This window comes from Hipposideros armiger, unplaced genomic scaffold (assembly GCF_001890085.2).
Source record: "Hipposideros armiger isolate ML-2016 unplaced genomic scaffold, ASM189008v1 scaffold_482, whole genome shotgun sequence".
In the NCBI taxonomy this organism is placed as follows: Eukaryota; Metazoa; Chordata; class Mammalia; order Chiroptera; family Hipposideridae; genus Hipposideros; species Hipposideros armiger.
Window position 1 is genome coordinate 130,919 of NW_017731832.1, and position 15,797 is coordinate 146,715.

The 15,797-nt window shown below is 47.2% G+C and overlaps 1 protein-coding gene across 1 annotated transcript in view; it reads right to left on the reverse strand.

Moving 5' to 3' along the window:
- The window catches only part of KRT34 (keratin 34), a 14,459-nt gene extending 12,806 nt beyond the window's left edge, over positions 1–1,653 (reverse strand). The window contains exon 1 of the mRNA XM_019666994.1: positions 1,271–1,653. Coding sequence (XP_019522539.1) covers positions 1,271–1,618 — 348 coding nt within the window. The 5' untranslated portion in view covers positions 1,619–1,653. The remainder of the gene's footprint in view (positions 1–1,270) is intronic.
- Positions 1,654–15,797: the final 14,144 nt, after the last annotated feature.

Below are 15,797 nucleotides of genomic sequence, written 5' to 3' on the forward strand. Positions count from 1 at the left end.
GGCTGTACAATTTTAGATTGCACATCAAATAATCCTTGCCATCAAGTAAAAAAATTACACCATGGCCCCTCCCAGAAGATAGAAGAAGAAACCCCAAGTTATCTGTCACCAAGACTTTGGAAGAGTAGCAACTCAGATTCCCCAAGCTTGATTTTTTGGCCTTTGAGGGCGAGACTTGAACTTGCACAGCATGAACAGAACAACGCAGAGACTCATTCTTTCACTCAGAAACCAATCACAAGCTGATGGGGGCCCCTGGGGAACCCAAATGACGCTCCAGGTTTGAGTGAAAGAGACACCTTATCTGGACCATACATAGGTCTCACCTCTCCATTTTTTCTTTTATTATGAAGTGGTGGCCTTTCTAAAGGAAATCGTCCCCCTCGGCCTTGTACTCCTGATTCAGCCACTCCACATCCCTCGAAGTAACCCTCAGCCTGAGGCTGAGTCAGCTTCCCTTATTCCTCATTTCCAGTCTCACCTGCTCATGATTGCTCTTGAGGCAGAGCAGCTCCTCCTTCAGGGACTCCACCTGGGCCTCCAGGTCGGCCTTGCACAGGGTCAGATCATCCAGGATCCTGCGCAGGCCGTTCATGTCCGACTCCACCAGCTGCCGCAAGCCCAGCTCCGTCTCGTACCTGCACAAGGATGGGGTCAAAGCTGCAACTGGAGACCTTCAAGACTCACAGGGATGATCTTTCATAACCCATTCCCCTTTTCTCCCCACTTTCTGCAATGAGTAGAACCAGGAGACCGAGAGCTCTGGAGGCTCAGTCAAGACCCACTGTTGATCCAGAAGTAAACAGAGTGATTTGAGTCCTTATCTATTTTTGCAATTCCTTGGCTGAGTTACCCTCAACCTCTGAAGAATCCTTCACAACCAGTGGATGAAACCGTTGTTCAGGAAAGCTATGGAAATCCCTTTTCTTTAATTGGAGATTAAACCAAAGGAGTGAACAGCAGCGTGCGTTCTGACCAACTCACTTGGTCCTGAAGTCGTCGGCCGCCAGCTTGGCGTTGTCGATCTGCACCACCAGCCTGGCGTTCTCCGCCTTGGCGCACAAGGTCTGGGGAATGAGAGGTTGCTTAGTGCGGATTAGAAATAAATATAAAACCGTCAACTTCTTTAAAATGGTTTAAAAAGCCATTTTGAAGGTGAAAAGGGGAAGCAAGAGTCAAGATGGCGTAGAAGCAAGAAATACACTTCTCTCCCACAGACTGACAATCCCAGCAAACTCCCTTGCTTCGAGATGACAGCAAGGCCCCTCACCTTCTGCTGGAGCTCCTCGATGGTCCGGAAGTAGGACTGGTAGCTGGGGCACATCAAGGGTTCCTGCTGCTGGCACCGCTCCTGGATGAGGCACTCCAGCTCCGCGTTCTCCCGCTCCAGCTGGCGCACCTTCTCCAGGTAGCTGGCCAGGCGGTCATTCAGGAACTGCATGGTCTCCTTCTCGCTGCCGTTGAAGGAGCCCTCGCAGAACCAGCCACAGTTGCCCACATTGGCGGGGATGTTGCAGGCCCCGGGCAGGGGGATGTTATGGCAGCTGGGGGCCACGCAGGGCCGGGAGGGGCAGCTGGAGCGGCAGCTCAGGTTGGGCAGGCAGCAGTTGTAAGGCATGGTGCTGGGAGGGAGGGAGGTGCCAGCTGAAGACAGAGTCCCGGTTCTCCAAGGACATTGTAGGTCTCCTTGCTCTGGGGAGGATTTATATCCCCTCCGCAGAGGGTGTGGACATAGTATGTAATGTCTTTTTTCTTTTTACATCTTCACTGCTTTTCAAATGCCCTTCCCATGAGTCTGTTATTTGCCTTCCTCAGAAGAGTCCCTTGTCCCATAAAATTCTTTACTTGGGCTTCCTGCTAAGTCAGGACTCCTCTGAAGGCAATACACCCATGAAATCAGAGTTTTGTGGTAGACCTTCAAAGAGGCCTCACAGTCTAGCCCAAGTAACTGCCCTCGTTAATTGGGAGTTGGTCCATCCAATGACATTCTCTTCTGTCACATGATTCTGTAAACCCATAATCAGACTCGTCTCCTTGCTCACCTGGTACTTCTAAGGAGGGACTGGGATTGGGTCAAGGAAGAAGTTGTATGAAATGGCAGCGGTGGACTCCCTTTCCATCTGCCTTAAGAGAGGAATCCTTCAATGCTTCAACACCCCAAGCCTTGGGAGCCTTGAGGTAGATAAGGACTGGTTTGGGCCATGGCTGGAAGGATGGACAGCTGTTTGTGTAATACCTCTTATATATCACTTAAAAGAATTGTAGAGGGATTTTAAAGGTAGAGGCTTTGATCATTCATTTGGTAACATGGAAGGTTCTGGAGGAAGAGGTCATTCTGAAAAAGAGTTGAAATAAATGAAAGCTGAAAGATCCATATAAATGCATTTAAATTACCTAGGGAAAGTATCTGGAGGCAGGTGAAACAGAAAGAAATAAGGAAGTGTTTGTGGGACTTTTCCACAAGGGTATCCATAGCATTAGAACAGAGTAAATGGATAATTGGAAAAGTCAGAAGATAGCCCAAAGGGGCCTCCACAAGCATGAAAACCTTTGACGGTGATCTATAAAGCTTCATGTGACTTGACCGTGTGTTCCATAATATTCCATGTTGACTTTAACATAAAAAGTGCTTCCAAAATTTCCAATTAAACTGTCCAACATTTTGCTCAATTCTCTAAGTGAAATTGACACACCAGGGTCATGTACCAATCCTGCCCTCGGCTTCCCAACCCCCAGCCTTACTGGGTTACACATAACCTGGTTTAAGAACCAAAGGTAAGAAGAGCCAAAGGAGGGTTCTGTGGTCATGTGACTGGATCCAAGGCCCTGGGCACTAGGCGGCGAGAAAACGCTGAGATACAGCATCAGCAGGGGACTTAGCAAAGCAAGCTTGGAGGATATGGGGTTGATTTGAGAGATGAAGGAAGGTATCGGAAGGTCTGAGGAAGTGGTAGCCAAAGTTCTGAATATTTATATAAGTTGTATAATTATAGCCATCGCTGGGTACCACTTACATCTTTAGTAGCAGCACCCCAACCTGTACTGTGGCTTTGGCTGCCAGGCAGAGTGGCAGTTTCATTGACAACTCATTGGAGTCCCCATAAAGCTTTCATAATATTCATGCGGCTTTCCACTTGCATCTCAGATAAAAGGTCCTTCATCTACCCTCTCCAAGGCCATTCTTGCCACTTATTATAATGCCATTAAGATGCCCCACTGCACTACAAAGAAGCCCCAGAGTTATAAAATCAAAATTTCTTTGTTTTCCTCCAAGGCAATTAAAAGGGGAGAAATAGGTGGATCCGGAGGCAGGCATCGCAGAGACTCTCCTGAGGAAGGATGCAAGATTGGGCAGCGGCGGTCGAGAGGAAGCTTCTCTCACTTCATTTGGGCTTGGGACGAATGAAAGTCCTGTGAATCAGATTGATGAGCATTCGCTTGTGGGGAACAGCACGGGCCTCCGGCTTCCTGACTTGGCAGCCTGCTCCAAAGCATTGGCTTTCCAGCAAGCGGCTGTTTCCTCAGTCGTGCCTTCCTCACCACTCAGAGAGGTCCTTCCCTGAGCACAGACTAACTGCCAGCAGCATCCTCCATGCTCTTTGGTCTTATCTACTGACCGGCCAGCGTAGCCTCATGGAGGCTTTAGTCCAAGGAGAATGTGCAGGTTCTAAGTATGAGAAGATTCAAGGAATGGGTTGACAGATAAGCCAAAATAAAGTTTCTATCCAAGGCAGAGAGATCAGAGAAATAAAGAGAGGTGGAAACAAGAAGAGGTGTGTTTAATAAGAGAGACAAGAACGTGAAGAAGAACCAAGGAAGAAACCTGGAAGGAATCCTAGGAACCACACAGGGCCACACGGGTCAGACAAAGCTAGCCCATCTTCACATGAGCAAACCTGGAGGATGCAAAGCTGAGAAGTAGCCAAGACAACCGAAACTGATGGATGGAAGAGTGGCCCACCCTATCCTGTGAGATGCGAGTGGAGATGACTCGGAAAACACCTACAGACATGGAACCACAGCTGCTGAGACTCTGAAAGAAGTGACATTGTTCCAAGGTATCCAGACCAGAGCATCACCTCCATGGTCTAGTCTGAGATTTGTTCATGGTGGAGAAATATACTGTTATCTACACCCAGGCAGCGTAATGTCAAAAAATGGGGAAGGCTGCCTGTTCCTGAACGAATGAGGAGTATGGAGAGGAGGAAGGAAGAAAGGAGCAAAGGGAGTCAGACCTGCAATGGCTTCAGGTCACGGTCAATCACAGCCACACAGGATGCAGGAAAGAACAGGTTCCCTCTGTCACCTGGGGATTCCTTTCTTCCCTGCAGAAGGGGAAATGGTGCAAGAATTCAGGATGGAGATGGCAGATGGACAGGCTGGTGAGTAAAAATGTTGCTGCCGTCCTTTGTAAATCTAGCCTCTTTATTGCAGGGTTTTCAAAATAGCAGTAGGCTTGAGTGAATTTGTTTCTTGAATTAATAGGGAATATGGGACCCTGGCATTATAAGGTCTCCATGACTTCCCATACATTAGTAGAGGTCATGTACTCACCTGCTTTCCTGATTGAAATGGCTGTAAACTTTATTCATTTGAGAGAAATTGAGCAGTCAGTGGACTATCAAACTCGCTTTCTTTTTAGTTCAACTTTATTCAAATTGCATTTACTGAGCAGCTTCTCCATGCTGAGCATGGAGCAAAAAATGAAACAAGACTCATAGTTCTGGTAGAGGATTATCTTTTTAAGAGCAATTCAGGCTAATACGGGTCCCTAAAATATTTGAGAAATAGCAAGAAGGTAAGGAGGTGAGATATTTAAAAGGCACGAGGTGGACATTTGAAAATAGGTTTGTGTTTAATGTAATTAGAAGACCACATATATGACATGAAGGGCAGCAGTCATTTGCACAACATCTACCAAGTGCCTGGTATTGTCCCAAGGGTGGGGACAGGGGAGCGTAGGAACAGGGGACGGTGGGGAGGTGAAATGCCCCTCCCTCTATGAGCTCCCAGTCCTGCTGAGCAGACAGACAGGTCCACAACTGACTCTAACATAAGATCACATAATTGAGCCCTTCACCCCCCAAAACTTTCTTCCTCCCCCTCCCCACTTCTTCCCATGCCTAGTCCTGCTCCAAACCCTAGTCAGGGCATTTCAACCCCGTTCACAGTTCTCAGCCAGGGGATGAGAGATGAGGTCGATGATTTTCCTGTATCCTGAAGATTTATTGGCAACGCCACTTTCTAGGTGACTTAAAGGTAGGATTCAAACAACTGATCTCATTAGAATCCTAATCCTTTAAGAATCTTTGCTTAAACCAGGCCTGGTAATTCGTTATTTCGATATTTGGTTCCTGTTGTTTTGTGGACCACGGGGTGGTGGCGGTGACTGCCCATCACTTAAAGCCTGGGGCATCCCCCTAAGATCCAGGAGCACGGAGGTGAGTTTCAAAGCAAGTGAAAGAAGCCCCAAGGACATGGTGTGGGGCCGAAGACAGAAAGGAGGCAATGCTAAATCAAGGAAGTGAAAGAGGAAACAGAAAAGGGAATGAGATCAACAGAGAGAAGTGGAGGTGACACCCAGTGGTGAGCAGACACAATTCTGCCACCCTCGGGATCACAGCCCTAGTACAGGGTGGAGGCATTTGGGTGGAGGCACGTGTTGAGGATGTCTGACACCCAGGGAGGAAGAAGGGGCAAGGGAGGCAAGGGAGAGCTGGGTACAAAAACCAACGTAAAGAGAGAGCCTCAGCTGACGGAGGCCAGGAGACTGTCCAAGGCCAGAAGCTCGGTCTGAATGTGGTTGGGTGGAGAGGACATTGCAGGGTGGGGGAAAAGCACCAGGAACATTATCCTTGGGGCGTGTGTGGTGCAGGACCTGTAATACGTTTGCCATGTAAACCCATCTCAGCCACTCTTTCCCAGTATTGAGAGTGGGTCTGAATGTGAAGTGTTATCCAGACACACCACCCTTGGTGGTTCAGTGCAAGGAAAGGGTCATGAACCAGGAATGATAAGACTAAGGCTTGAATGAGACCAGCTGTGAGACCTTGGCGTGTGGTGGGGGGTCATTTCACTTCCCTAACTCTCAACTTCTCCCATTGCAAAATGGGGGTGGTGAAGCCTGTTCTGCATCTCTTGGGTGGTTTTTTCAGGGGGGGCGGGGGAAGTGGGGGCTCAAATTAAATAGCACATATGAAAGTGCTTTGTAAATAGTAAAATGGTGAACACATGTAAGGAATTCTAGCTATTTCTCTCTCCTCTTCCTCAATAGACAAAGTGGTTTTAATGGCAAGAAATGGGTAGAACTTTGGTGATTCCCAGGCATTAAAATTGCTAAGGTCCTCAAACTATTTTGAGAACTTTTCATTCCTTGCACTGCCTTTTGTGGCATAGTCTCAGAAATGGTTCCTTTAGCATAAACATTTTCTTGTTTGCTTCAAGGAAGCAGAATCAAAACATTGTGGTAATTAAGGTTATGTCATCTTGTTAACACAGTCTGCGACTTGGCCTCTGGAAAGCACAGAGGTCAAGAGCACAGTTGCTGGAGGCAAACTGACTGGCTGAATCTGAATCCTGACTTCGCCACCTAGTAGCTGTGTGATCTTGGGCATGTTTCTTAACCTCTCTGAGCCTTGGTTCCTCATCTGCATATTGAGAATAACGAAAGCATTGGCTCCACAAAATTGCTGCAAGGATTAAATGAGATTATGTATATAAACTTGTTTATAACTTAAATCAATGCCTGGCTTATAGTAAGAGCTCAATGAATGTCAGCTTCAATTATAATGATGATAATGAAGATATGTGATGGTGGTGATGGTGGTGATGATGGTGTAAACAATGGTTGTGGTAGTGGTGTGATGATAGTGATGATGGGCTGTTTGGTTTCCAGGGAAGCTCTTCACACCTCCCCAAGCGTAATAATGCCCTCTACCCAGCATTCCTTCTCAGGAACCCAAACCACTTCACACACACAGAGACACACAAACACATGTACACAAACAATGTCTCATCAAAGCTAGTCTTTTAATTATAAATGACAGGGCATTGAATGTGAACTTAAGAAACACAGGTCAATCACCCTGGGGCCCCACTGACTCATGTCATGTCACCAGAACAATCCCTCAACCACTGAATGACTCACCTTCTCTCCCCTCTCCTTAAATGAGAAGAACAATGCTTGCCTACTCTGTCACAGTGCAAGGATAAGTGGGTTTATTTTTTTAGACAACTTGGAACTTGTTGAATGAAAGGAGCTATTTAAGTACAACGTAAAGAGGTGAAGGTGTTTGGGTCAGGTGCTAAATTAAGACTAATGAAGATTGCTCTTTCTTATTCGGACCTGCTCTTGAGTAAGAGCCTCAGGGGTGTGTTACCTGTGCCCAAACACCTCCACCACAAAGGCCCTGCTTGAATGTCTCCAGCGATGGGGAACTCACTGCTTCTAGCCTCTGGCCAGTTGCAATGCTGCTTTCTGGAAATGTGCTGTTTTCAGCCATGGCTGCCTAAACACGGAGCATCTGGTCCATGTGTCTGTGCCTGCAAGTTCCAAGTGGGGCAGCTGCCAGAAGGACTTGTCAGCGGAGCCTGTGGGAGCTTGGGTGGGTGAGTTTGATTAGCCCTTTCTAGACTGATAGTTGGACAGGCTCAGCAATCGCCAGCATTTAACGTGTCCAGGGGGAAAGGTGCTATCTCGATGGTCTGAGGGATTCCTCACCCATGTGACCAATCAGGAGGGCAAAACCAATCTCTTCTGTAGGGTGTCTGTCCAGTCAGGGACTCACTCCCCAAATAAATCCCATAACCCAGTGGTTCTCAAACTTGAGAGAGCACAGAATCATCTGGAAGACTTGATAAACCAGCCTACTGATTCAGAAAGTCTGGGCTCAAGCATCTCAATTTTCAGCAAGTTCCCAAGTACTACTTACTGGTGCTACTGGTCAGAGGGCCACACTTTAAGAACCACCGCCCTAAACCTTCTCATGTTTAATTTTCTCCCCCCTTTCAAAGCTTCCAAAGTATGGGCTTTGGATAGAGTTCAAAGAGACTGAGGCTCACGTCGACTCAACCACCAGCTGAGAATAATAACAGCCGCTCCCTCTTTGCAGGGTTGTCAGGGACCCTGGTCACAGTGTCTGCAGAGCCCAGCGCAGGGCCTTGCTCATAGTGGGCACAGATCGCAAAAGCTGCCTTTATGTAGGGTATTCTAGGAAGTGGCTTCATCCAGATAAAGGGGGGATTTATTTAATGTCTGAATTTTGAAAGCTCTGTGAATCTGGCTGTAAGTAGGCTCGGTCAGGTTAAGAGCCACATATGTCTCATCCGTGCCATTTGCTGCAGTCCCATTTTAACCATGATCATCGCTGGCTTTGCCACCTCCCAGAACCACCCTGATGTGTGAGCCACAACCCCTGCTTCTAAGGAACGGCTGGCTCAAGGAGCTCCCAGCTACGCTCTTGGCATAGGATGGAGAAACTGAGATCAGCAGGCATTGGGCAACTTATGCTGCAGAAGTGAAGTTTATTAGTAAAGTAAAAACAAGATTACCTGTTTCAACTCAGAGAGACCAGGAGGCAACGGAAGAGAGAAAACAGAAGATAGAAAAGGAAGCACCTAGGGCCGGCCGAATGACTCAGTTGGTTAAGAGCTCGCTCAAGAGTGTGAGCTGCCAACAGGTGGCAGGATGAATCAGCTTAAAAAAAAAAAAAAGGAAGCACCAATCCAGGGGCAGGAGCTAAGCTGCTGGACCAGAAGCCCACCAGCAGAGAAACACTGCCTGGCTTCAGTCTCCCCGGGGCTGGCTTGAGGGAGTAAGGCTCGGGTGGCAGGCCTGGTGGAGCCAAAGGAACCGCGACATTTCTCATCTTCCAGCATCTCCGGCTGAGGGATATGTCAGCATCAAGGTGATGAGCAGGGCCCACAGAAGGTCCAAGGAGGCCTGGAAAGGCGAGCAGAAGGTATAGGCTTCAGGGGCTGGACAGGGGGTGCTGGAGGCTGGGGTCATGCACAGGTTGCCAGGAAGATTGCAGAGAGAAAAAAGGTATTTGTAACATTGACATCAAAAGTGCATGAAAGGGACGGCCAAGTGGTGCACTGGTTAAGAACTGGCTTGGGACGCCAGAGGGCCCGGTTCGGATCCCACATATGAGGGCCAGTGACACTGCCCTCTACAGCTAAGATGCTGAACAACAGCTCAACCTGGAGCTGGGCTGCCATGAGTCACCGGCAATTGCGTAGGTTGCAGCCCCTGTGGCAGTGGGTTGCCATGGGCTACCGTATGTAGCCAGCAGCCAGCGTGAGCGGCCAGCAGCCACTGTGAGTGGCCATCCAGAAGCTGGCGACTGATCTGCCTCGCCCGGGAAGAGCGCAATGATGGTGCCAACGTGGGCCAGTGAAGCAACGTCCTCCACAACTAGACTGAAGAACAAAAGGACAGCAACTTGTCTGTTCCCCTTCCCCCAATTCCCCAGTGCTGTTCCCATCCCCCAATTCCCCAATAAAAATCTTTAAAAGAAAAGAAAACCATAAAGGCTCTTAAGAGAAAAAGGCTGAGCATATCAATTTATTATTGTAGGTATCCAACTGTTCAGGCTTTCACAAATGGAAAAGGCGCCTTTTCTATTCAAATTAGATAGGATTTTACCATCCGATTTTTTAGATCCAGCCCCATAATCTATAGTTTACTCACTTATCAATGTTATTTTTCCACCTACCGTAACATACTCTAGGAGTGCATCTATAAAGGACACAGCCCCTGCCTTAGAGTGGAGGAGACGTTTGTGACAAAGATCAACTGCTGATGACTGTGGTGAGAAGGATATGGGATCAGGATATGAGTTTTACTTCTTCACAATCCAGATCTGCCTTATTTAAGGACTTGCCACCATTCATTCACTAGTGAGTGAGCATCAGTTATCAGTGAATGACTGTGCTAGACACTGTGGAGCAGGCGCTATCTACAAAGTGAAGCCTCTATGGCATGGCATTCAAGGCTGCCATGTTCTGATCCTTGCTTCTTTTTGTAACGCACCTCTCTCTAACCTAATTCACACTTCTTGTGCTTCTGAAAAACTGCGTTGCCACCCCCAAAACATTTGCTCACAGATGTGATGTTTTCTTTCTCATCCTTGATTGTTCAAATTCTAGCTGGGCTTCACAACCCAGGTGAGATGCTGCCACCTCCTGGAGGCCTTTCTAGAAGCTAACCTCATGGGAAAGGGTCTCATCCACCTTTGAACTACCCCTAGCCCCATATTTGGACATCTCTTATGGCATTTTCATCTTTCCGTTCTTCTTTGGAGCCCCTATTCTGTACAAGATGGTGAGAAGGGTGAAATACCTAGCTTCATTTGAGAGAAAAAATGAATCATTTATTTAGCATTTTCTATTCAGTGCTGATATTTAGCTGGGATGCACCAGTCTGTCTTGTGTAGGTATTTCCACCAGTCTCCTTTTCAATTGCTGCCAGCAATGGTTACAATATTTCTGATATCACCCTTGATTCTACTAGATGTCAAGGCTGGGCTGGGAATTTTCATGTCCTCACGTTCACTGCCATTAGAACAACCAGTAGTCAGTTATTCAGTCTCCATTAGTAGCTACCCACCTCATAAAAGAGAGAGGTAACTGTCTCTGGACTCCTTGTTACTACCCTCTCTTTCTAAAAGGGATGTTTCGTATTATCTTGGTAAAGACACTCCATCAAGAAGTTAAGCTCTGCTCCCTGAGTGACCGACCGACCATCTGGCATCTCTCTGGAGTGGCATGGTCTTTAAGGTGCTGTGGTCCTCTCAAAGAGGTAGCATTCGCTGAGTGTAGGGGCCTCTAGTCCCAAGGCAGGAGCCCCAGAGAGACTGGGCATGGAATGAAGGGGTGCTAAGGTGTTAGAAGTAAACTTAAAGAGCTAAGTCAACCTCTTCCTGCTTCAGTTGGAGACGAGAGAGGGGCTGTGAGCGCCTCAGGAGCACAGCAAGTCAGCCACGTGGCCAGGACTGGGACCTGGCACTCCTAACTCCAGCACATCCTCTTTTTCTATAAAAGGCCAAATGGTAAATATCGTAGGCTCTGCAGGCCACACAGCCTCTCTGCTCTACAGTTGCTCAACTCTGCCCTTGTGGCACAGACAATACGGAAGGGTGTGGATGTGGCTGTGTTCCAATAAAATGTATTTACCAAAACAGGCAGTAGCTGGATTTGACCTAGGAGCAGTAGCGTGCCGACTGCCACTCTACACAGCATGATGAGCAAGGCCTAAACATTGGATCCCTCAGAGCACATGGGGAGGGATTTAGTTAGCTGTGGAGCCAGAGGGCTGGGGCAGAGGAAGGGAAGCACCCAGGTAGGCTCCAGAGCTGGACTTTGGGCTTCAGACACTGGAAGCTCCACTTTACTGAGGAGTTTAGACTAGAAGTCTGACCAGATGTACTATAAGCTTGGAGCAAAGCAAAGCTGCTCATGCGATATTGTGTTGTTGTTGTTGTTGTTGTTGTTGTTGTTGTTGTTGTTGTTACTGTGGCTGTTATTTCTGAAGCTTGAGCTTCAAATGGCTCAGAAAAATGAATCAGCCGCCATAGTCATTGGGGAGAATCAGAGGTTGTGAGGACTTGTTGCCAAAACAGATTTTCCTTAACCAACATTAATTGAGCACTTACAGCATGCCAGCATTGCGATAGGCATTTCAGATGTGTTCTATCCCAAAGACTCTGGGAAAGAGGTTGAATTATCCCCATTTCCAAAGGGGAGAAAGAGACTGAGCTGCATAGGGGTGAGTGGATCTACCGAAATCACACAGCATGTTTGTAGTAGCATTGGGATTCTAGCCCAGGTTTTTTGAAGCCAATGCCACTAGTGGTTTCCATTACAGCGAAATGCTCGTTGGTACATTTGGTTACTTATTTATGGCAAAGGGAGAGGACTATTTGGAAATAAACTTCTCTTGACCAATTGTTCAAACAGATAAGACATCAAATGATCTTAGGAACTTTTTATTTAGCAAAACTGAAATCATTGCACCCGTGTGCTAAAATTTATGAAACCCAAAACGAGAATTGTTTTACTGGTAATGATTTCCTCAGTTATCACCTGGCATAACCCTTTTTTTATTATATTATCCCAATATAGTTGGGAGGGAAAGTTTCTTTCAGTGTAATTCAGTCCACAATCCACCGGTCTTCAGTCACTATGTCGGACTCCTGGGCCTTTCTCTCCAGGAGCCTTCGCCCTCTGGCCGGGCTTTACAGAGGCCCCAGTTGGTCCTCACTCCCTGCCCAAAAGGGGTCTCATTCTCCAGCAGTGAGACGCAAACTCTTTAATGACCTGAGGGAAAGTTGCATCTTTGAAACATACGTCTTTTTGTTCCCATTCCCACTCAGGGAGATCCTGATACCTGTGGGAGTTTCTTCCAAACATCAAATATGCCACAGGTTTTATTACTTTACCACATAGCTCTGCCTAAGTTTTCCTATAAACCAAACTTAATTAAAGAGAAATGCTTTGATATGAGAACAGAGTTCCTCTGAGAATCCCCATTTATGTAGCACTGGGTCCAGTTTCCAGGAGGTCCTGGTGCTGGTGGGCATAAATATTTCCCAACGTCTATGTCCATGGCTTCCTCATCCATCAAATAAGGGAGATGAGCTAGGCAGGGCAGCTTGCGAGGTCTCTAGCTTGGAAGTACCATCCACAGAAGATGGTGGCCCTCTGTGTCCAGCAGGGGACGGTGCTCCCAGCCCTGGACTATGGGGCTTGGTTTCACATAAAAAGCTTTAACGGGCATTTGGGTGATCAGACAGGTCTTGGCAAGTTGGAGTGACACACAGGTGTGTGAACAAGGACCAGGTTGGACTGGACAATACGTGCTGGGGAAAAAGGAGCCTGCAGAAGCCTCCCTGGGGCCCAGGGACCTGGGGTCCCAGCCTACAGCTCCTGTGTGACTGCTCCCGCTGCAGCTCTGGCCACAGCCTGAGGTCTGTGCTTTTACTGAGCTAAATGCTCAAAGGATGAGGAGAGTCTGCGTTTAGTGCTAGTTATTATTTAAAGGGGAACTATATTCTCAGGGAAGAGTTTCAGCATCTCAGAAAAAAAAAATACCTCTAAGGGACATGAGAGAAAGGGATAGAGGAAATATTTATTAGCTTGAAAGAATAATAAATCCTGGTGCTTAGAGAAAGCATAACAAGCTCAGAGAGACCCGCTAGGCTTGGCATCAGAACACTTGGCTTCAGTTCCCACCTGTTGGTTGTGTGTCTGTGAGCACATCTTTCCATCAACCTGGGCCTTAGGCTTCTCGCCTGTAAATGGACAAGGCTGGGCCAGATCATCTGTAAGGCTCCTTGTGATTCTGATAGTTTGGGATCACGCTGTCCAATAGAACTTTCTACAATAATGGAAATATTCCCTGTGTGCACCGTCTATGTGGTACCACTAGCCACATGTAAGGAGTGAACACTTGAAATGTGGCTAGTGCCACTGAGGAACTGATTTTTTTCTCTCTAATTGTACTTAATTATAAATTAAATAGCCACATGTAGTTAGTGGCTGCCATATTGGACAGAACAGGCCTAGTATTCCACAAGCAAAGATTTCATTCTGTGCAATCTATTGTGTTTATTGAGCTAAACACATTCTAGACAGATCTTGCACAGGGATTGAAATTAAGAAGGAACTGCTAGAGGGCCGGCCGAGTGGCTCAGTTGGTTTAAGAGCTCGCTCAAGAGTGCGAACCCTGAGCAACAGGGTCGCCGGCTGGAATCCCGGCCCGAGCTGAGCTGCCGCTGAGCTGCCAACAGGTGGCAGGATGGCTCAGCTAAAAAAATAAAAAAATTTTAAAAATAAAAGGATTGCTAGTTTGCACTCAGTTATTAGAATATCTAGTTAGCTGGAGGTTCCCCCAGCCTCCCCCACCCCCCACCTTGGCATTCCAGCTCATTGAAATTTTATCCCCCGCTTTTCTGCCCCCAACCAGGAACCACAGCTGGCTAAGCAGTGTGTTTGTACCTCCTGTCAGGCTCATGACCCTGTCTGCCAGGCATGCATGTGGGATCATGTCCAGAGAACAGTTTCAGGATCCAATCCATTTCTCATCATTTCTTGGCAAGTCCAGAGGGCAGATCCGTAATAGAAACATCGCCTCAGCTCATTAAGGAAGAACTATATGTTTGGAGGGTGAGGTTCAGGAAGATGTTCAATGTTCCTGTTCCCAGCTTGCTCTTCTTTAGTTGCCATCTCTAACCATTGCCAAGTTGGGTCCTTCCCTGACTTCTCAAACGGATCCCTTATTTTTCCATTTCCCACTGTTTTTGCCTTAAGTGGAGACCCCTTCGCTTCTTCCACACACTATTCATCAGCTTTCTCCCTGCCTCTCAGCCATCCTGTTTACACTCCTTTGGGAAACTTTCTAAAATACCACATCAGTCATGTCATTCTTGGGCTCAAATCCTGCAACAGCCCTCCCACTGTCTTTAGGACGCAGTCCAGGCTCTTTGTGGAGTAACCAAGGCCCCCCATGATCTGACACCTTCCTACCATTTCAGCTGTATTCCCATCAGTCTTTCACAGGAACCTGCTGCTCCAGCCAGCAGGGCCACTCGAGGCCCCCTAGACATGACTTGTGCTTTCTTAGAGACCCCACACACCTATACCTCTCTTTTGCTCTGTAGACATCCTGTGCAACCTTCCGGGTCCATCTCAAACGCCGGTGGCTACATGAAACCTTTTCTGCTGTCCCCAAGCTAATATTTTCTCCCAGTCTTTGTCAGTGTGTACTCTTTCTAGGTAGGAATTTGGCAGTGTAGCAGAGTGGTTAGAATACTTCTGTAGTGGAAGCATCTAGACCTGGGTCTAAATCTGCATGTAACTTAGGGCAACTGACTAAATCGTTATCTGCATCTGTTTCCCACCTCTAAGATGGGCATGATTCCTACCTTACAAGGCAGTTATGAAAACTGCATAAGTTATGTAGTGTGCTCAACACAGTACCAGGTGCATCACAAGTGCTCAGTAAGTGGTAGTAATGGTTATTATTATTATTATTATTACCATTATTATTTTATTAGGCCCTCACTGAGGAAGGAGTGAAGCCTTACACACACTGGTCTTAGCTTCCTCTCTAATTAGAAGTGTCTGGATGCCGAGAATCATTTGCATTTTTGGTATTCCCCTGTACCCAGCTGTAGTTTGCAAATAGTGAGGACTCAGAATATGAACTGGTGGAGCCTCTCTGGAGCCTGAAGGCCTATATTTGAGTCCTGGGTCCACCACTTACTAACTCTGTGACCTTGAGCAAGTTTCTTAACCTCTCTGGCTCTCAGTTTCCTCATTTGTAAAGTGGAGAAAACAATGGTACCCTTTTCATAGATTGTTGCAAGGATTGAATGGGGCAGTAACAAGGTGTCCGGGGGACTACCACCTGGATTAACCAGCCCATGCTGTAGAACCCACACCTCCCAGGCAATCAGTGAAGGTTTCATGAATGAAAGATCCCACTGTACCAGCTGTAATGAGGTTTAGGGGTGGGGTTATCACAGTATTATTCCCATTTATAGTTGTTTGGCCTAGCTTTCCACCATAATTATCTCCCTCCTCTCTTTATGCTTTTATTACTTGGCTCTGAACTGATTGCTGGGTTTAAACTGGTTTCTGGCATGTGGGCCTTTACGGCGAATGCCTCTCAAGCCTCTGTTGGAAGCAGCAGGGGCATTTAAACAAACATAGAATTTGGCCACATTCCTCTTGATGCCAACTGAGCAGTAGAGTTGGCTGGTGGCTACATCATAAATGACAAATGGAGAAAGACA